Source organism: Homarus americanus, unplaced genomic scaffold (assembly GCF_018991925.1).
Source record: "Homarus americanus isolate GMGI-L3 unplaced genomic scaffold, GMGI_Hamer_2.0 scaffold16430, whole genome shotgun sequence".
Taxonomy (NCBI): Eukaryota; Metazoa; Arthropoda; class Malacostraca; order Decapoda; family Nephropidae; genus Homarus; species Homarus americanus.
The window spans coordinates 768,635-790,317 of NW_024729259.1; the positions used below are offsets into that span (position 1 = coordinate 768,635).

The 21,683-nt window shown below is 38.3% G+C and overlaps 1 protein-coding gene across 1 annotated transcript; it reads right to left on the minus strand.

Moving 5' to 3' along the window:
• Positions 1-538: 538 nt before the first annotated feature.
• On the minus strand, positions 539-9,531 carry LOC121866373. The gene is made up of 4 exons (XM_042365999.1): positions 9,418-9,531; positions 5,398-5,589; positions 4,892-5,092; positions 539-736 (listed from the first exon to the last, which is right to left on the minus strand). The coding sequence occupies exons 2-4, from the start codon at positions 5,572-5,574 to the stop codon at positions 539-541; spliced, it is 576 nt and encodes a 191-aa protein (XP_042221933.1). The 5' UTR covers positions 5,575-5,589; positions 9,418-9,531.
• Between the last annotated feature and the right edge of the window lie 12,152 nt (positions 9,532-21,683).

Sequence of the window (21,683 nt, forward strand, 5' to 3'; positions counted from 1 at the left end):
ACACCTCTCCCTCCATTGCATACATAATACCCATCTCTGCTCAAACACTCCTGATAATACAGTAGTGCTTCCATAATTCCCCTGAAGTTAGGGCAGTGGGAAATATTTTCGGACTTGTATGATCTATCACACGGTTTACCTCCCCACAATGCATCACACATTCAGTAAGTACCCATGAATTTTTCTTCATTCAAGTTTTTAAAGATTTCTATTATCTTCAGTTTTAACCCCTCCACTACGGGAAGCCACTTTTAATATTTCATTTGGTTAATGGCAGACGATTTTACTCAGCTCAGAGGGGGTCCTGTACACAAGATGTTAACATCATCAATCCTACAAACTTCTCAAATACTACAGTTCCTTTTCCTCCAACAAACTTCATCAAAAAAATTTACCATATTATGCAATTCATACCAGTATGTGATTGGGTAATGTAACAGGAGCATCATCCACATATAAATCCTGTGATAACCTCAGTGCATTCATAATTTTGCCTCCTTCCACATTTCATTCTCATCAAGACAAAAATTCATGCGACTCACAAATATTTGTTGTATTTCTTCCTGAAGACATCTCGAGCCATGGATGGGGACAACTTCAGCAATTCATTGAGCAACTTCACACACTGGGTCCTTATTTGTGCTGGCATATTGGGAGTTACCAAAGATTTCAGAAAAGTTCGACCAACTTCACAAAAGTGTGACATTAACGTCTTCTGGTGGCATTCGATGAGACTCTGAAAATTAGTAGAAACAAACATTTTTCATATCACTTAATTAACTTAACTAATTATTTTTTAACATTAAAATGCAAAGATCAAAAGAAACCCTAGAACATGTTCAAATCACAGCCGATTTTCAACATGCTTTGATATGACGAACGGTATTACTGATAAAATGAGTTAAAGAATTGAAAAAAGTGCATGTCCTTCAGATTGTTTGCAATCACATAACTCCCCCAACCCCACAGATAATGGTGACTGGAATAATCAGGAAAATTAGTCATCTCATAATCTTTTAATGCCAAACCTACAATTGTTTTTTTTTGCCTTATACAGTAATCTGAAGTTACTAACTCTGCAGATATTTGATGGCTTGAGAGTACAGTATGCCACACACACAGTGACCCTGAACTGATGTAGACAGTTAATAAGCTCAGAGTCTCCAGCTGAAGAACCTCACTCCAAAAAATTTAAAATCAACATTATTATCAATGAATGGCCATGGCATGAATATTATTTACTTAGAAAGAATAAAGGATGAAGAAAAATTCAAAGTCACCAGGTCAGAAAGAAAGATCATTGTATCAAACATCTGGCTACAATAAAAAAGATGAGACAATGCCTGCATTTGGTGCAACTCAGCCTCCCTTGGGTCTTCATTGCATCATGGGGCTCCTTGATCAGTGGATCTGGCTGGTGAGGGAGCATCCTTTAATTGTCTGGATTTCAACTCCTGCACATCAGGGTCTAGACATGTCTATTAGGCTGTCATGCCCCTGCATTATATGGCATCTACATTTGTTTGATAACATGGAGTGTGGCATCACTTTTTCAATCCCAGTTCATCTACCTATACAAGTTGGGGAAGTAAAAGTGGTCTAGTGCAGTGCTGGCCATGCTATCTCCTTGCATACAAGGCTTAGTACAGTATACAGTGTGCTGTATCTACACTGTCTCTAACAGGCAGTTGTGCCCATTTGACCTTTTTTACATTCTTTTTCATTAATTTTTTTTTTAACTGGGCTAGGGTTTATGGTTTAATGGCTGAATACATCACAATATTTTATGTCAGAAGAGCTGTACAGGGTATTTGGTAGTCTTATATACTGTAGTACTGTATATTCATTTATCTGAATATTAAAAGAACCAATGTACAATATACAGGCAAACCCTGTTATTCATAGCCTCGGTATTTGTAACCCTGTTTAACCGCAATCAATCTATTGTTACCCATTTTATTCACAAATTCTTACGAGCAAAAATTTTGAACAGCGCCTCAACCGTAGCGTAGGACAGTGTGTGTACGTGTGTACGTATTCCTCCGCCATATGCTCCAGCTCGCCTCAGTCTCACACGTGCTAGTGTGTGTGTTTTGAGTGATCTCGCAGTTGTGTTTTGTGTGATCTAGCAATGCCTAAGAGACCAGCTACTAAAACTCCCAGCAATGTTGCTCAGAGATCACGTGTGGCAGTTACGTGGACGTGAAATTGGATATCGTAAAAAGACATGAACAAGGAGAAGGAACGTCAGTGATTGGGCACGTGTATGGCTTGGCTCCCTCAACGGTGCATTCTATAGTTAAAAGCACTGACAAAATCAAGGAGATGGCCGGGTCTGCAACACCACTGACGGCTACGAAGGTGACGAGGTTCCGTGATGTTTACATTTAAAACTTACCTCACACACCTACGCACATAAATATTCAAACACTCACACACTCAAACATGTAAAGTACCCCTGTAAACTGTACAGTGATCCCTCGGTTAACAAGCGCCTCGGTTAACGAGATTTCGGTTCACGATTTACCTTCCATAAGATTCTTAACTTTGGTTAACGAGCAATCCCTCGATTAACGAGCGACCCTCCACATGTTTTCGCTTGCATTTGGCGGTCCACCAGCTGTAGTATTAGTCCACCAATACAGTAATCGGTTCTAGGGCTTAAATTCCTTACTGTTTTAGTAAATATCAAGAAGTTTATACTATTCAATAATTTTAAAAGTTTAATATTAATTTTTTTAGTCATTTTAACAATTATTGAACATAATTGAAGTACAGGAAACTAGTTTTATGCGCGCCAAACAGCCTGTCAACACACCAAACAGGCGTCAGTCTCTGTGTCTTTTCAGTAGAGGTAACATCTTGCTTGAGAGACACTTCAACTAAACGCTTTTTTTCTGTGTTTCCAAGCAAATTATTGGTCAATTTGAAATTTATTTTACATATTGACAATATATAATGCAGTGTAGTGTTGATTTAAAGAAATAATCTTGAATTTCACCAAGAGAACTGAAATTTTATGGGTGAAATGGTGCCATGGGGTGACTTCTCTTCCACCCCAATGCCTTCCCTTCTCCTCTATCCCCATTCTAATTCCTATCATCATCATCCAGGAGCCTTCTACATACACACCTCAAAGTAAGTGTACTTTACTACCTTTTTTGTTGACTTTATGCAATTTTCGGTGAGCTGGAACCAATTACCCAAAAACCCATTGAAACAATGGTTTCGGTTAATGAGTTTTCGGTAAACGAGCAACCTTCTGGAACGAATTGTGCTCGTTAACCGAGGGACCACTGTACTTGTAAACACATACACCTAATAAACTCGGTGTTTGTTATTCATGTTTATTTGATATTATGCCCTTGTTTCTTTATATATTTTATGTTCTATATGTAGTGAGTAAAACAAGTGTTAAATTCTGATGGCCGTGACCACCGCGACGCTCGTATCCCCCCTATTTATATTATTTCTTATGGGAGAAATTGCTCCGCTGTTCGCAATTTCGATATTCGCAACGAGTTTCATGCCCGTAACCTTTGCGATAAGCGAGGCAGCCCTGTACTGTTCTAAAATTACCTCAGTAATATTGGTAATTATTCAAATCCTCCTATATTACTCAAAATAATGTACAGTGCAGTAGGGTATGCTATAACGAACGGATCCTACTACGAATATTCCTATAACGAACTGTTTTACCTATAAAATTGAGAATGCTATAACGAACGAAACTCCTACAACGAACATTATTTATTTATTTTTTTTCTAATTTATTGTTTTTTTATTACAAATATTAATGATATTCTTTATTTCAGGGGTTTAGATGCATATTTATGCACTTTTACAATTTTTATAATTTTATATTATATTTTTCAGTGTTAAGTGGTTGTATTTGGGGGCCTGGAACGGATTAATCCTATAACGAACGAATGCTATTACGAACAAGGTTCTAGAACCAATTAGATTCGTTATAGCATACCCCACTGTATATGATATCTCTAATGGCAAAAATCTAACTTTAGTTTTATATATTTTACTATAAGATGCTAAGCAATCATAAATGTCTGGAACTAAATACAGAAAGTCCTCTATTTATGTTGTGGATGTGTTCCTAAAAACACAAAATACAGCGAGTTCTCCTATAGCGCGTGTTTTGACAATGCGAATTGGCTCTAATGCGATTTATGAATAGAGGAACGATATTTGTATAAAGCGAATGCTTGTTTGGTGTAACGCGATTTTTGCTTACCATTTCTCCATTTTTGTGGTATTAACTGTGAATATGGTAAAAAAGAATATCTCCAAGAAGCGTTCTGGTGATCGCATTCCCAGTGATGATCGTAAAAGAAAGGCTATAACCCTTGAAGAGAAGCTCGATGTTATCTACCTCAAAATCACCCTTCTCCCCCATCAAGTTATATTCATATTTTTTCAAGGTAAAGTGTTACATTTACAGTATGATTTCATTTTTAGATATGAATGTAACATTTATTTAGACTGTGCTATCCTTTGTGTTAGGCTAACTACTAAATTTTTTTCGATTTCGAGTAGTAATCTGCACCTAACCCTATTTTCTCCATAAGCCCTGTTATTTCTAATACGCGAATTTCTACAACACGATGTTTTACAAAAACACAACTATCGCGTTATAGCAGAACTGACTAAGGTGAAATGACGTAAACCAGTAGATATTTTCCCAACAATAATATTACATATGGGGGATGCATTCCTGGGTGTATTTTTTAGATACTGTATACTGTAAGTCAGAAGAAATATTAAACAGCCAACAAAGAGATATAAAGTTTTGTAGCTAGTCTAAAGCACTTCATTCAAAATTTAATACAAGTTAATAAAGCCCAACAGTTGCCAGTACATGTAACCCAGTACTTACAAAATACAATCCGGTCAAGGCACTCCTTAGATTTTCAAAACGAGGATTTTTCAGAAGCAGTACTGTTGTTATCATCCAGTGACACTTAAGGAACACCTCCAAAATTGTTTCAACATTTACATCTCGAGCACCACTTGTTGCATATGATGTTAATATTTGCACAAGGCAAAATGCTGAGGACATGTCATGCGAGTCATTTATCTGCAAAGAATATTAGACATAATAAGAACACCAGCATATAAGATAAATCCAGATTCCCTGCACCATTAAGAAGAATTTTCATGAGGACAACAATTAAATCTTGTGTACTGTACCACACTAGAGCTAATGGTATTAATTATAACAGGCTTAGCTTAATCTTATTGTGCATTTATGGGATTAAATATTTTCTTCTCAATAAAATTTACTTTGTATCAGGGTAAGCAAAAAAAAAACATTGTTTTTTTTTTTACCAAAAAACATTTGTTTAAAAAATAATGCTACAGTATACTTAACAGCAATCGTACCTTTCGAGACCAATGCAATATAGCTCGACTCGGATCAGGTGACCAAGATAACTTGTTGGTCAACTGTAAGTGAAGAATAGTCTTCAATGATTCATATATTTTCTCTAAAGAGTCACATGAGGTGAAGACTTCCTCCAAGTTATACCACTTATGTGGCATATTACTGTGTCTCTTCATTTTTTATGGGGCCAACTAAAAATAAAAGGAAAGAACACATGTGATTAACAATGGTACATTATTCTATTTCTAGGCCTAGGAGTAATAAATATTTCAGATTAAAAGTCTCTGAACTAAGAAATTGATGAAAAATATGTGGGTGCAAGCAATGTATGGAAGTTAATCATTTAAATATATGCTATAATTTGTCTCACTATACAGTACAGTATATGACAAGCACAGTCATGGCCAAAAGTAATCAATCTAATCATCAATCCCTCGTACTACAAGACGGATCATAAGAGGGTAGCGGAGGTATTGATGAAGGGAGAGATAGGGGTGGCAGACTCAGGTAAGGTAGGAGGGCGGAAGCTGAAGATCACATACATAGTGAAAGTGTATGTGGTCTTAGAATTATCCTTAACACTCGAAAAAGGTGGGAGGCTATTTGGCAGGCAAAAAAATTAGCAAGGAGCGAGGCATTTCGGAATGTATTCATTCACCCAGATCGCACGGTAATGCAGAGGGAACAGCACAAGAAGCTCCTGCAGGGCTTAACCCTTAAGCCCCGGGTTAGGGTGCAACTGGCAGTACCCTGCAGGGTTAAATCGAGAAAAAATTCAACTTTTCCAAAAATAATTACAAAAAATTAATAAATAAATAAAAAAATAAAAAATAAATGCCAAGAAAATAGGCGGACGTTATGGAACGTTACCCAGGGTGCGCTAGTCGGACGTTCTGGAACGTCACCTGGGGCCTAAGGGATAAAGCAGAAGAGGGAGGAGTCAAGGAGGAACGGGGATGGGTGTACATGGGATATTCGGGGGAAGGGTAGTGGAAACAAGTGAGCCGACACAAAGTCAGGGGGCAGCAGCGCAACCTCCACCCCCCACCTACCAGACAGGAGGAGGCGAGCACCGTGTAAACAATGACATTTCTAACAACACCCTGCAAAATACAGTGTACAGTAAAGCCTCGAATAACGACGTTAATGTGTCCTCCAATATTGCAGTGTAAGGTGAATAAAGCAATAATAATGAGATGGGTTACCCTCTTTTCCCCAAAAAACCAAACAATTAATGAAAATTGCAAACTATATTCTTTAAATAATGTTTCTGAATGCACCTTTTACAATATAAATGAATAATAATATGGTCACACAAGAGGAGATGGGACGCCATTCTTTTCATTTGTGTTTACAGCCGGGAGTCCGGGACGATAGTTCTACACGAGAAAATAAGACCCTGGTTGTAGCTGTAGTAAAATAAATGTAAAAAAAATGATTATATATGTTTTAACTGTTATTTAATGTTAATAAATGGAACAAAAGAAGTAGCTAGCCACTAATGGCAAAGAAAAAAAAAAGATGGATTGAGAACGCCAACACACACATACGTGCGCATTTAAGGATACCACGCCATTATCTTTTTAAGAAATGTACAAAAGATTCATTATTGTTTATTACTGAATATGTATTTGATTGAATTAATCTTTATACAGTATATGCGAAATGAACAATACAATTCATTAACAATACGTAGAACATTAAAACACACAAGAGGATAAGAGACGGCATTGTTGTCAGTGTTTACACCCATAATGTCAGTTATCCACCTGAAACTGAAGAAAATCAGACCCTGGTTGTTGTTGTTGTAAAATTAAAGTAAAAAATACGTATGTTTTAATTTATGTTATTTAATGTACAGTCTCTCCTCGACTTACAACGAGGTTCCGTCCCGACAACCAGGTCGTAAGTCGAAAAGGCAAAAAAAATACATCAAAATTCTAAAATGGGTGTCTCTTTTTCTTCTCGGCACCACGAGAACTCTCACTTTTACGCTTGCCAGCCATTTTAAAGTGAATTACAAACGAAAATTTTGTCAGTACACCGCGATCACTAACGTCGGGACTCGAAAATACGTAATTTGAAAAATATTTTAAACGACCATGGCAGTCGTATGTCCGGGTTGTCGTAAGTCGAATATGTCGTAAGTCGAGGAGAGACTGTACAGTAGAAGTAACCACTGATATTAAAGAAAATTGAGACAGATATTGGAACACCAATGTATACATGCACACTCAAGGAAACAGTCACTTATCTTAAGAATATGTACAAGAGATTCATTATTGTTTATTACTGTGAATTAATGTTTATATATGTAAAATGAACAATGCAATTCATTAATAATAAATAGAATATTAAAACACACACGAGGAGATAAGATGGCATTGTTTTCGTGAGTGACGATGGTTCTACATAATAAACTGAAGAAAATAAGACCCTGGTTGTATCTGTAGTGAACTTAATAAAAAGAAATTGAATACCTGTTTGTATGATTTAAGTAATGTTATTTAATGTTAATAAATGGAACACTGGAAGTAGCTAACCACTAATGGTAAAGAAATAAAGTGAGATGATTGGGAATGCCAACGTATGAACAGTTAGTGCGTACAATACATGTGAAAACATATCGTCATATCTCTATATATGAATATGAAAGCAACACTTACTGTTCATATATGTTTTAAATAATATTTATGAGTGTAAAACAAAAATTCTACTCACCAATGGTGGTAAAGACTAAAACATAAGGACAGCCAATGAATACTGTGCGAGTTTTTACTCAGATGACCAAGTCATCAGGTTCACCTCTGGTTGAAGCTGCTGGGCTCACATCATTGTCAAACTTAATGTCTCTTTAATTCATATTACGCTACATAACACCGCGCTTGGAGCCTCAGAAAACAGTAGAAAACGGGAAACTTTAGTAACCCACTTACTAGACGGATTGTACCAAGGTACGGTCATATAATATTAAGTGGATGTACTTATAGCATTAAGGAGAACTCAAGGTATCTGTAGGGTGATTGGGAAGGTCCACTTGATACGGACTAGTGTACAATAAAGGATAAATGTAGCTCGTGATTGAAGGCCATTTTTGTTGTTTACCTGCTGAAGTCCTTCTTCAAGAGACCTTTCCCATTAAATGATGGTGAACACTTCCACGAATTCCTCCTTGCCATTGCTGATGTATATCAACCTCAATATTAAAGTAAGTTGTTTAACACATAAATTAACACGATAATGCATAGAACCTAATAAAACCTGACCTAACATACCCAACCTATAGGTATGTTAGGTCAGGTTCTATGTATTTTCGTGTCAATTTCTGTGTTTATAAGCATGCTATTAGTGCGTAAAAAAAATTCCAACGATTTCTACAAACTCCTTATGGTGTTAGCCTTAAACTACACCCTTACCATTACTTTTTACTTTAAAAAAATGCCTGAATACAATACTGCAGTCTGCTGAGCCTGAGTTGGTATACTCTTTGTGGCGTCCGAGCTGGGCCACCAATAATTATATCATTTCATCTATTACAGAACCAGGTACAATTTTAATTATTTTAATAAAAGTTCATATTAGTTCTGGCACTATTTTATAGTTATTCTGCGCCATCTTAAACGCTGTAGACGAACCACCATACAAGACGATCGTTCTGTAGTTATGGGTTAGTTGGTCAGTATAATTTGTTTTCACAATGGTTTTACCCTTGCTCCTCCATCAGATAATCAGCGATGGAATTAAATCGCGAAGTTAAAACATTTACTACAACACAGTTCCTGAGTAGTGCACAGGAGTTTCACGTGTCACATATTTGACAACTAAATAATATTAAGTACATTATATAGTACACACAATTCACTTGTCTCCAGACAACGTATGCTTATTGCAACGCCCCCAACTTTCACACAATAGTACAGTGTACACAACTGGTTGGCGCCCACCTCCACCACAGACCTTTGCATACCCCATTTTCTAGCCTTCACAAAACGTATTCACCACAGTAGTTATATACTTACTTTCAAAGGCAACTGCTAATTCATTCAAGATCTTAAGGTTCCAATATTTCCATTACTTCACCGCAATATTTGAAATGAAGAGTGAAGCTCGTTGAACACCACCCGCCGCCTCTCACCATCACTGGACCTGCTCTGCTGCACGGCCCAACACCACACTGATGAAGCTTACTCTTAAACAACCCCAAACAAAGGTTATTCCCACTCAAATTACTCTTCTTTAGGTAGATAAATATTAAACTTTATTCATAAGTACGAACACTTTACCAGTGTATTTATACATAAGAGGTAATGAAGTAAATTCACAAGTGTTGAATATGATTTACATTTGGCGCCCAAATTTTAAAGGGTCAGGATAATAATAAATACGAACACTCCCACCAGTACATTCGTCTATATTTACAGAGCACACAATAAAAAAAACTTGTTAAAACCAACTCTATAGATTCTTTGATAATGTCAAGTAAGAAATTTAACCTTAGTTTGTTACTTTTGTCTCAAAAATATATATTGTTCGTGGTAATTATTGTCTGAAAATGTCAATCTTGTTTGTTGTCCATTGAACGGTTGAGCGAGTTGATGTTCCCCATTACGTGAGTATTATTCTATTCGCTCTCTTCCCTGGATATTTTCACATTACTTTTTATCATTTTGTGTTCCAGGAAGTAGATTTCAACACCAATAGTTAACTGATACTTTGTAGTTATAGAGAATCAGACATTTAGTTAGTTTGCTGTCGAATCATTGTCAAGCTTTTAAATTGTCCGGACCTTTCCTAATGGTCAAAACAAAATTGTAAGAATCAGGCCATCCTAAAGATATAGATCTGTTGCATCATTACCATATGTAACTTGCCAAATTGTCTAAACACTGAAATATCTATTAAGCCTTGAAAGAATTAGTATCAAAGAGCAATGGTTTTATGGTAGCCATCAACATCAAAAATAAAGTGGTGAAAACTGAATATTTAACTTTGTAAATACTGTACTAAGAAAATTCATTTCGAAGTTCAGCGAGGTTTTCTTTATATATTTCGTGAGGTCGAAAATAATTTTGAGTCAGCAATGTGTCTGAATCACATCACGTGTTTGGGAAACCTCTCCAAAAGAAAGATGAACTTTTCAGCATTGTTTAATGTTTGCGTTCATTTTAGTTGTGTTAGAAACTACCTTAAATCAGACCGAGTCCATTAATCGTGCGTATGATTAGATTAAATAATATTTAGGCATATTTTCATTCATGTAAACTTTTAGGCGCCGTCATTCATTGTTACCAGACACACACACAAAAAACCAAGTTAATTCAAGTGTATTGATATTGACTGTGGTAAGTGGTTGCTACCTACATCATTATACTCGGATCCCTTGTGGTTACTGTCACCACATCCTACAGCAGGTTCATTCTAGTAAATTACTATAGTTTTCAGTATATTTCTATTAATATTTAATGTCATTTTTTATGAAACTCGTCACATGAAGCACTTAGCTAGCTGGTTCCATCTCTATGTGCTTATGGCTTGTTGAAACAGTCTTCGGGTGCATTTAATTATACAGTATCTGGGTTAAGAACTTGAGACTGAAAAGATTTAGAAAAGGTCAACCATATATATATATATATATATATATATATATATATATATATATATATATATATATATATATATATATATATATATATATATATATATATGCTGATAACCACAAGGAAAAAGAAAACACGAAGTTCCCAAGCGCTTTCATGTAATTCACATCTTCAGGGGTGAGTACAGACTAAGGAGAAGTACAAAACAAGGTGTATATATACAGAGGAGGGTGAGACCAGGTCCACAATGGTCAGGTACTAGGTAATGACCCTACTAATCTTTAAAAAACACCGCAACGGTCGGTTGTCAGGTGAGAGGGTAAGGTGACCCAACCTTCTCATCTGGTTGCAAATCTTCTAATTACAAAATTGTCCAGTTTGTACATGCCATTACTTAAATTCATGTTGACTGCTTCGATATGTTTAATGAGACTAGATTCTATAATGTTCCTACTGTCAATTGAATTACAAGGTAATATTGAGGAGGCATTATCCCAGTCAATGCAATGCTTATTATCCCTCAAATGAACAAACAGAGCATTGGATTCCTGGCCTGTCCTTAAACAACATAGATATAGTGTTAGGATCGCAGTTCAGTTCTGGTCACTGTACTACAGAATGGATATAGAGTTTCTTGAAATAATTCAGAGGAGAATGACAAGACTAATCCCGGGCATTAGGAACCTTGAGTATAGATACAGGTTTAAAGCATCATAATTTGAACTCCCTCGAGAGACGAAGAGTGAGGAGCGATATGATCTAGGTGTATAAATGGAAGCCAAGGCTAAACAAAGGTGATACTATAGGTACTCAAACTATCCAACCAGGAGCGAACTCGTAGCAATGGTTTTAAATCAGACAAATTTAGATTTAAGCGCTAGTTAAGTAAATATTGATTTGGAAATAGATTAGTGGATAAGTGGAACAAGTTACCAAACATATCATTAACTCGAATACGTTGGATAGCTTCAAACATAGGTTGGATGTATATATGAGCAATAGGGGTTGGGTGTAAACCGGACTGCCCAGTATGGGCCAATAGACCTGCTGCAGTTTCCTCCATTCTTATGTTCTTATGAATTAAATAGCCTTCCAATTAAAGCTATGATAGTTCAAACTCTGCCTAATGACTTTTAAAACATTTATGTTTGGCGAGCCTAAGCATTTGACCGACCTACTAAATTTTCTCTCCATGTAGGTTTTTGTTGGCGTAATTATCTTGCGCTAAAATGATTGTGTAGTATGAGTGGACTCTAAACTTGGAATAAATATTATATTTATTTTTTCGATGTCCACACATATATCAACCATATTGATAGTGTCACATGAAAAATGATTTCGGACAGAACGGTCATTTATGATTTTGTATACGTGCTAAGGCAGCGGCACCGGGCACACTGAGCAATTTTCTCCAAACATGTTTGCCCAACACGGTCCGGCCAGCAAAACAAAGACGTTTTGCGTCACACTGGGACTTTTTATTCAATTTTCTTTTCACGGGGATTAGCCCACCCGGGCACAGGTCACTGACCCACATCGGGGCTTGGTAGGCGAAAATTTAATAATAATAATAATAATAATAATAATAATTCATAGAAAATAAATGTTTTAATAAGAATAAAAAATAAACAAATAAAATATAGTGATAATTATAATAATAACAACACTGTAATAATAATAATAATAATGTAATACTAAAGAACCAGAAAGAAATCAAAAAATTAAAAAAAAATCAATAGTAAGAAACGATATACAGTATGTATGTTGTGTTATCAAAGTAAGAGAAACAATTGAGACCTGCAACTGTGTGTAAATGAGGCAGAAAGTCAGATCAGCAACCTGGGACTTGGTCACAATTTTCGTGATGCCATATAGCAACGAAAACAACAAAGCGTTCAGACGAGGTTCGCCATGGATCCCGTTACTACAGTAATTGAGGTCTTGCAGGATTGTGCTATAGTTCTTCAATTGCTGAAGCAAGTGAGGCGTCTGCAAAGGCTAAAGAAAAGACAATGGATACGTCGTGAAGTTTTTTAAAAGTGGCGGCGTCTGGCTGGTCAAAGAAGACCCTGAATAATGATTTGAATAATACTAAAGAAGTTTTAAAGTGACGAATGAATAGAAAAATGTTACCGTTTATGCGTTGTATTCTAAATCATTACTGTTTCAGGATTTATTTAAAATTTTCTTTAAACTAGATGAAGCTCATTTGAGCACTACCCGGCCAGCAAAGACCCCTGCCAATTGGCGCCAAACCGTTGTCCATTTCTTGCAACAGCAGAAGTCCCGCAGCTTGCTGGGCCAACGGCCGGCAAAACGGACAACATGTATGAAGCAAAGTACTCAGTGTGCCGCCGCCTTTATGCATCCCGCTAAAATTGCCATGAATGATAGTGTTAACATAAGGTGTTTTATAGTGAGTCATGAGATTACTCTTCCAGGAATTGGCAAGCACCCTTCGAGGTTGCTCCACCACCGGAAGATGACGGTGATTTATCGCAGCTCCCCTCGCAGATGCCTTCACAGGTCAGTCAGAGTTTATGTACATTTTTCCGGAATAAAACTGCCACTGTATGTATGTTGTATTCAGTGGTGAGACGCACGCGAATCAAATTTTGTTGTATTTGCATTTGCTCTGCTTTAATAGTGTGCTGTGGTTACTATCATTTTTTTAGTTATGTATAATGCATGATTATAAGAATGCTCTACCTCTTGTTCTTAATTATATTTTCACTATAAGAATCACAGTGTAAGTAGCCTTCTCTATAGTAAATGAGGCGTAAATCAGGTATATATATATATATATATATATATATTTTAACCAGTGCTTTATTATTGAAATATCATGACCTCCAGTTTACCTCGGTTAATGTATAATATTCAAGTGATTTGTGTTTACTCTGGTGCAGGTGTGGACAGACGTGTCTTCTGAGTGGCCGCCTGGGGTCCCAAAACTGGCGGGCTTCCATGTAGGACCTGCCAGCGGTCATCCTCAGGTTGTGTCCCGCGACCATTGCAACCACCCACAAGGTTACCAGCTCCAGAGTCACCAGACACAAGGATACCAAACACAGGGTCACCAAACACAAGGTCAACCACAGGGTCACCAGACGCAAGGTTATCAGTTCCAGGGTCACCAGCTTCAGGGTCACCAGACACAAGGTCAACCACAGGGCCACCAGACACAAGGTCAACAACAAGTTCACCAGACACAAGGTCAACAAGGTCACCAGACACATGAACCTCAAGCACCAGGTCACCAGCCACCAAGTCACTATTCGTCCCGTCACCCACAGACTGCTACCCAGCAAGCACCATATTTAGAAAGGTAAGCTGTTAACCGTACTAATAATGTTTTTATAACCAAGTTCGGAATGCAGTACTGAACGCTAAGGCTCCGACAAGTGTAATTTTCCCTTAACCTGGTGTATATTGATTGTTGGGCTGTACAGTATTTATTATTTCAAGTAATTTACAGTTTGTGAATTTAAACGGTATCCCCATCTGCGTAATTCATCACATTTAGAAACTTATAGAGTTGTGGGGAGTCTGATTGGGGCTCTGGAGCTTCCAAAATATAAACATGCCAGAGTTACGAGGTCAATACTCCTCGGTGTTGTCATTGCTCCCACATGAGCGAATATTAATATACAAAACTGTAGGTGTAGCTGGGTGATACAACAGGCATGTGCTTGTAGGAATATTTGGCCTGTCCAAATATACGAGTGACTGACTAGTTATCAGATGAGGTATGGCCAAAAATAAGAAAAACAATGGTTGACACTAGATCGTACAACACGCAAATGTGTATAATTTTATTGGAATTTGTGGCGGTGGCGTCTAGGTTAAACTAACAAAAAAATGGCTGAGGGAAAACTCACAGTTGTAAACAACGTGAAAGAGACCTAGGGGTACTTGTAAGCCCGGACCTACGGCCTAGAAAACAGTGCGTTAATGTTCGAAATAAGGCAAACAGAGTATTGGGTTTTATATCTAGAAGTGTAAGTAACAAGAGTGCAGAGGTCTTATTGCAACTATATCTTGTGCTAGTCAGGCCGCACCTCGATTATGCGGTTCAGTTCTGGTGCCCTTATTTATAGAATGGATATAAATTCACTAGAGTCGGTGCAGCGAAGAAAATAACAAAAATGATTCCGGGACTTAGAAACCTTCCATATCAGGATAGGTTAAAGAAACTTAACTTGCATTCCCTAGATAGACGAAGAGTGCGGGGAGATATGATAGAAGAATTTAAGTGGGTGAAAGGAATCAATAAAGGAGATATAGATAAAGTTCTTATAATATCCGAGCAGGATAGGACTCGGAGCAACGGATTCAAGTTGGATAAGTTTAGGTTTAGGAGGGAGATAGGAAGAAACTGGTTCACAAATAGGGTGGTGGACGAGTGGAACAAGCTTAGCAACTTTGTAGTAAATGCGGGAACTCTGGAAAGTTTCAAAAGGAGGCTAGATAGATTCATGGATGATAGAGAGTGGTAGTAACTCGACAGGAGCTGCCATGCACAGGCCAACCGGCCTATTGCAGGCTCCTATTTTCTTATGTTCTTATGTTCTTTTTCAACAGTGTCTTATTTTTGCACATCCTTTCAGGCTTGGAACATGTTCTTGAATTAACATTTATATTTGTAATATTTCTCAAATTTGGGCACATAATTAGGCCTACAAAATTAAAGTACCGTACTGTATATTATTTTGGTGTTGCAGCGAGGTTGAGGGGCAGGCACCAGTGGACAGTACTTCAACTGGCATGCTTATCCCGGTGTCTGAGATTCGTATCCTTTTATATATTTTGAGCAAAGAGTTGGTACTAGGGAGAATAAAAACCATATGTATATACACAGAGCGAATGTTGAGTATAGTACTAAATATAATGGGTTTTGTCGAGTGTGTGGGTGATAAGTCATTGTTGCATGTAGTAAGTGTGGGTGTTTATATATATGTACAGTATGTGTGTAGTTGTTGATACGTGTGTGGGTGAAATAGATGACTTACTTTCGTCAACATTGTTCCTTGACTGGTTTTAGCGGAGCAGTATCGTTCCATCTTCTCTCAGTTCCCCTACTTCAACATTGTCCAGTCAACCGTGTTCTCAGACGTCTTTTGCTCAGGTAAGAACTCATGTACCTCTACTGAACTATTATGGTGTACTTCTACTGACCTTACTCACTGCACTCCAGTCAACACATGAGAATTTTATTGAGCTGAGAGATTCGCTGAAATGGATCACTGGGGTTCGGTGCTACTGACATGTACTGAAGTCTTGGAATATTCGAGTTTATCTTAAGATTTCTAGTGATAATAATTATTCAGTTAAGTTGTCATACAGGTTTACAACTGGATTAGCATGTTTATAAACTATGCAGTTATACAGTTCAGCATGAATATAGACAATGTAGATATACGGTGCAGGTAGGCCGTTGGAGTATACAATTTCCAATGTGCCAAGACTGCAGGTAAACAACAACGGTGAACAGCAAGGTAACTTGACCAAGGACAGCAGATGAAGCTGCCAGGTGTTTATTTCCAGGAGGGTCCTTCTGACTCCTTTGCTTAACCTTATGCATGGTCTGTCTACAGGAGTATTAGACAATGTTTCTAAGTATCTATAGCATTTGTTGAGTTTGATAGACCTAACCTAACCTGACACTAGGATAATTTTAAATGATTGTCGGTTTCGATGTTGTACAGTATTGGGTATTTATGATAACCTTAATAGTGGGGCAGATATATGAAAAAATTTTGTTACGACATTCCAGAGCGGTCGGTGGTAGTATCAGCTCCCACAGGGTCGGGCAAGACGGTGGTGATGGAATTGGCTCTGGTAAAGCTCAAGCTATCCCGCGCACATCCTGATCACGACTCACCACCACCCAGAGTCGTCTACAGTGAGTATACTACTGCGCATTTACTCTGCAGTTAGACACGAACTAGTCCAGCCCAACCTTGCCAAACCCAACCAAACTAAACCTCACCTCGCTAAATACCAGACCAAACCTTGCCTAATCCAGTCGAACTTACCAAATCTAGCTCAACCTTGCCTAACCCAGCCAAACCCACCTAACCCAACCAAGCCTTACCTAGTCCAGCCAAGCTCAACCCAGCCAAACCTTACCCAATCTAGTCGAATCTTACCTAACTAAACCAAATCAAATCAAACTTGACAACCCCGACCCCAAAACATGAAAACCCCCAAATATAACCATATCTACCCAAATCAAACCTTTTAAACTGAACCCGAGGATCGTAAAGGCGCTTGTTTTGACAAAAAGAAATCATATGGGATTAACGTCTTGAGTATGGTAATTTTTCAACATAAACAGTGTGTCCAATACTGCCTACGCTTGCAATCTTCCGATGGTGATGCGAGGAGTCTGAGGACAGAACTCGCCTGAGTGCCGTGGGTGTCAACAAAGGTTGTTAGAGACTGCTCCTTAAAAGTCGTATTTCTGACGAATTCAGCGAGTCCACTAATCCCAGTCTGTGCAGATAACTATAGTAAGACCCAGTTATCAGCACAGTGTCATCTATTTTTTTGTTTAAGTTTTGGACTTTGTCATCTTCGTTTGATAAACACATCTGGTCCTACCTCCGTAAACTTCCTGACCTCTCGTATGTATGGGAAAGGGTCGCGGAAAAGGGACGTGATTGCTGCCCGTATCATCATTGGGTATGACTTTGCTTGGGAGATTGGTATCCCCGCCTTCCCTGAGCAACGCTCTTGTGAATTATGCAGAAGACCCGACAGCCGCACCCTTATCCACTACCTCCTAAGATGTCCCCACACACAACGCTTCCGTGACGCCTGCTGGACCACCACTCCACGACCTGATGGAGACACGATGATCCTCCCCATACTGGCCAGATATTATGTAAATAATATTGAGGAAGTGTTGAAGGAATATCCTTCCTTCCTTAGGCTTTAGTAAGCACCTTTATAATATTTATATATACTTATCACACTTGCCAGATGCTTCTGGTGTTATTGTACAGAGGTACCTAGTGACAGCACTAGGATCCCGCTTCTTTCAAGGAATAAATATTGAAATTGAATTGAACTGATGATGTGAGGATACAGCATGCTTCAAGAAGTATAAATTAATATTAGTTTTCCAGTGATAATGTCGAGTAGATTAGATTAGACATTTATTCGGTAACATCGTAATATAAATTAACGTTGATTCAACCAAACATGCTGTAATCGTAATCATTGGAAACGATTCCACATTTTGAGGAATAGTAATAGATTCCATCGTCTTGGGAAACCAAGGGAATCGTAATCGATTCCATTTGTGGAACCATAACGTGTCTGGATTCAACATGTATTCAGTAGAGCATTATGTTTCATTTAGAATGCAATGAAATTAATTGTTTTTCCAGTGATAATGTGAAATTTAATAAGTTTCACTTAATATGCAACATGTATTATTTTTCTCCTGGTATGAGTTAGTGATTGAATACTGTATATAGTCATTTTCATTTTACTTTATACAGTAACTCCTGTTTGTTTTTTTCCAAGTGGTTAATTTTCGTTTTCTTTAACAAGATATTTTCATAGAGTATTGTTAATTCTTTTAAGGAATACTACAACAACTTTAACTTGTATCTACCAACATTACTAATGTTATTGCATATATAGATAATTATTAATTATGGACGAATATTTACCAAATCGATATCTACTAAACTAACTTAGCCTAACGTTACCTTACCTAGCTACCTAGACCAACTTGATTGTAGATTTTCCTGAATAAATATCTTCTGCAAGAAATTTATATGTTTTGCCTTGTGTAAATGTCATCAAATTTATATCATCTCTCTTATCTTTTTCAATAGTTATTGTCTTCCCGCATCTGTTGAACTGTCACAGTAATAAATGAAATATTGTTTTTTCCTGTCTCCTGGATTGACCCCTTCCACCTCGCACCCCCTTGTGGGATTGAAAATGCTGAGAATAGTACCACATCATGAAACCATTTTTCTCCAGTAACTTGAAGCAACATTACAGCAGAAAAAATAAATATCCTAGCCTCGTTAGGTTAGGTTGGAAAATATTGGGTTTAGTTGGTTTTTGGGGTACAGTGATAGGTTATATTTGCTGGATTTTAGATTTAATTTAAGGTTAGGTTGGTTCAGGTTAGATTTGGCTAGGTTAAGTTAGGTTAGGTTTAGCTTGAAATAAAATGTTTAATGTCTGTTCGTGGTTGTTTTTAACGTTCGTCTTCTTGCCCATATTGCAGTGGCACCGATGAAGGCGCTAGTGAGTGAGCGCTACCTGGACTGGAAACGACGGCTGGGTCCTCTGGGCATCACCTGTGCTGAGGTCACTGGTGACACCGAACACGACGACATCTCTGTCATCAGGAACTCCCAGGTCGGTGCCTGAAGCGTGAGTGGACGAAAATATGCTACATCAGCTAACGTAATCCAACCTGAGTAGACATAACCTAACCAGATCTTAACCCCAGATTAAATTTAACCTAATCTAAAACTGAATCAGACAAATTTTAACCAAGGATAACCTATCCTAATCCAATGTAACCAAAGTTACCCTGAGTTTAACAACCTAACATAACTCAGCTTAACCTGAAGTTTGACCTAAAACCACAACGAAGCAACCCGCTATCCCTAATACTCAACACACTTAACGTCTTTAACTGTTCAACAATTCTATAGATATTTAGAATACGGTTGAGCTTATAACTCTCTTTCAGGCGCAGTGATAATTGTTCTCGTTAGGTTTAAACCATGACTTTCAGCTATAGCAATCCCCAGGACCTACACTAGACCTTACATCCTATACAGTACAAGGTGCAGTCCCTGAAACCCGCCGGAATAAGGAGGGCAACCTTCATCTCACTCAACCCCACCCCGAGTGTGTTCGACGTGATCTCACCACCAGATAAAGGGTGCGAAAGTCAATGCTTATTGTGTGTTGCAGGTGGTGGTGGCTTATTTGTGTTGTGCTGCAGGTGATGGTCGTTTATTTGTATTGTGTTGCAGGTGGCAGTGGCTTATTTGTGTTTACTGGGTGCTGTGGTGGTGACATTACAAATATTGTATGTTACTAATGTTGTACAGGTATTAATGTTTAAGCTGTGTTACAGGTGGTGTTGACAACGCCTGAGAAGTGGGACTCTCTCACCCGTCGGTGGAGGGATCACGCCTCCCTCATGCAGGCCGTCTCCCTCCTCCTCATCGATGAAGTGAGTTCACGGCTATATCTCTCTCTCTTTCCCAACTAATTCTTCTGAAATCTGCATAATAATAATTATATATATAAGAAAATATATTTAGGTAATTCTCAACATAACACATCATTTTCAAAGATCACCTGAAAATTAGCCCCCTGCTTATTTTCACACCTTAAGATTAAAAAACCCTTATGCTACCTGGGAGGGTTATGACAGATCAGGTTAAGTTAATTTGGATAAGGTTAGGTTAGCACTGGGCTGGTTATTATGTTGGTGAAATAAGTGGAGGAGCTTTTCTTCAGGTGATCCATTTTCACAATAGGTAAACGACAAAGTTTTGATTCCCCACTACTTCAGGTCCTCTTGGTTGGGGTTCTTCTACTTACACTTGCTAGACTTTGTTGCTCGCGCGCGCGCGTGTTTGTGTGGATGGTTATTGAATGATTTTTCAGGTACACGTGTTGAGCGACGAGGGCCGAGGGCCCACCCTGGAGGCTGTTGTGTCCCGCATGAAGACCATCCGCGCTACCAGACCCCCTACTCACCCCAACCAGTGCTCTCCTGCCCTCAGGTGATATTTTGTGTGTCGTGGGACCCATAGGCCTAATTGTCTGTTAGACACAGTACATGTACTGTATACCACACTTGATACTAAGCCTTCAGTACACAGTGCGACAGTGTGGTCATCATCATACTCGACGACCTTCATTTTTACAACTGTAGAATATTAGAAATAGGTCCCCAGTCACAGCTGAATGGCCTGACGGTATTTCGGGCGCGAACCAGCGACCCGTAGATCAGGAGGGGAGGAATCATTAAACGTATCAATTCTGCAGCAGTATTGTAGTGTACAGTTGTCAGTTCTCTTTGGTTGTCTATTATCTCTCTGTATGGGCTCACAAACGTACGTACATGTAAGATATCTCACATTCAGGATTGAGGTAGAATAGAAACTCACAATGCGTTTTCTGTATATATACTGTATTGATGTACAGTGCAGTGCTAAGGAGTTACTAGGTGATGAGAAGCTTGCTCAGAGGTCCTGTTGGGCGAGGAGCTTTCTGAGGGAGTTGGTTGGTGAGGCGCTGTAGAGAGTTGTTGTTGGTCCAGTCGATGCGAGTAAAATGATCTCCACGATCGATCGATCGATGGGTGAAGTAAAGTATGAAGAGATCTTGATGCTGGTGCGCAGATTGGTGGTGCGGGAACTGGACTTGAAGAATAATGGTGGAATTTGGAGGGACTTGGGGTTGGTGGATAGTGCAAGAAGAAAAGCGAGGAAATTGGAAAATAGTAGTAGAATGCTAGGTCTTGGGGCTCAACCCAAGTGCTTCTGTTTTCTCATGTTTGTGTTTCAGCTAATTTTCGTCTTAGGTGTTATATTTACATGTGTTTGTATTTTCAGCAAATATTGCAATTTTATGCCTTACATTTTCGGGTCTTGTGTCCTAGCCAATGGTGTGGAGTCTAGGGCAGG

Coding starts and splice junctions, on each gene's coding strand:
- LOC121866373 (XM_042365999.1), bottom strand. CDS start 5,574: ATGAAGAGACACAGTAATATGCCACATAAGTGGTATAACTTGGAGGAA. Junction 5,093..5,397: donor TATTGCATTGGTCTCGAAAG/GTACGATTGCTG, acceptor TATTCTTTGCAG/ATAAATGACTCGCATGACAT. Junction 737..4,891: donor CCTTGACCGGATTGTATTTT/GTAAGTACTGGG, acceptor ACTAATTTTCAG/AGTCTCATCGAATGCCACCA.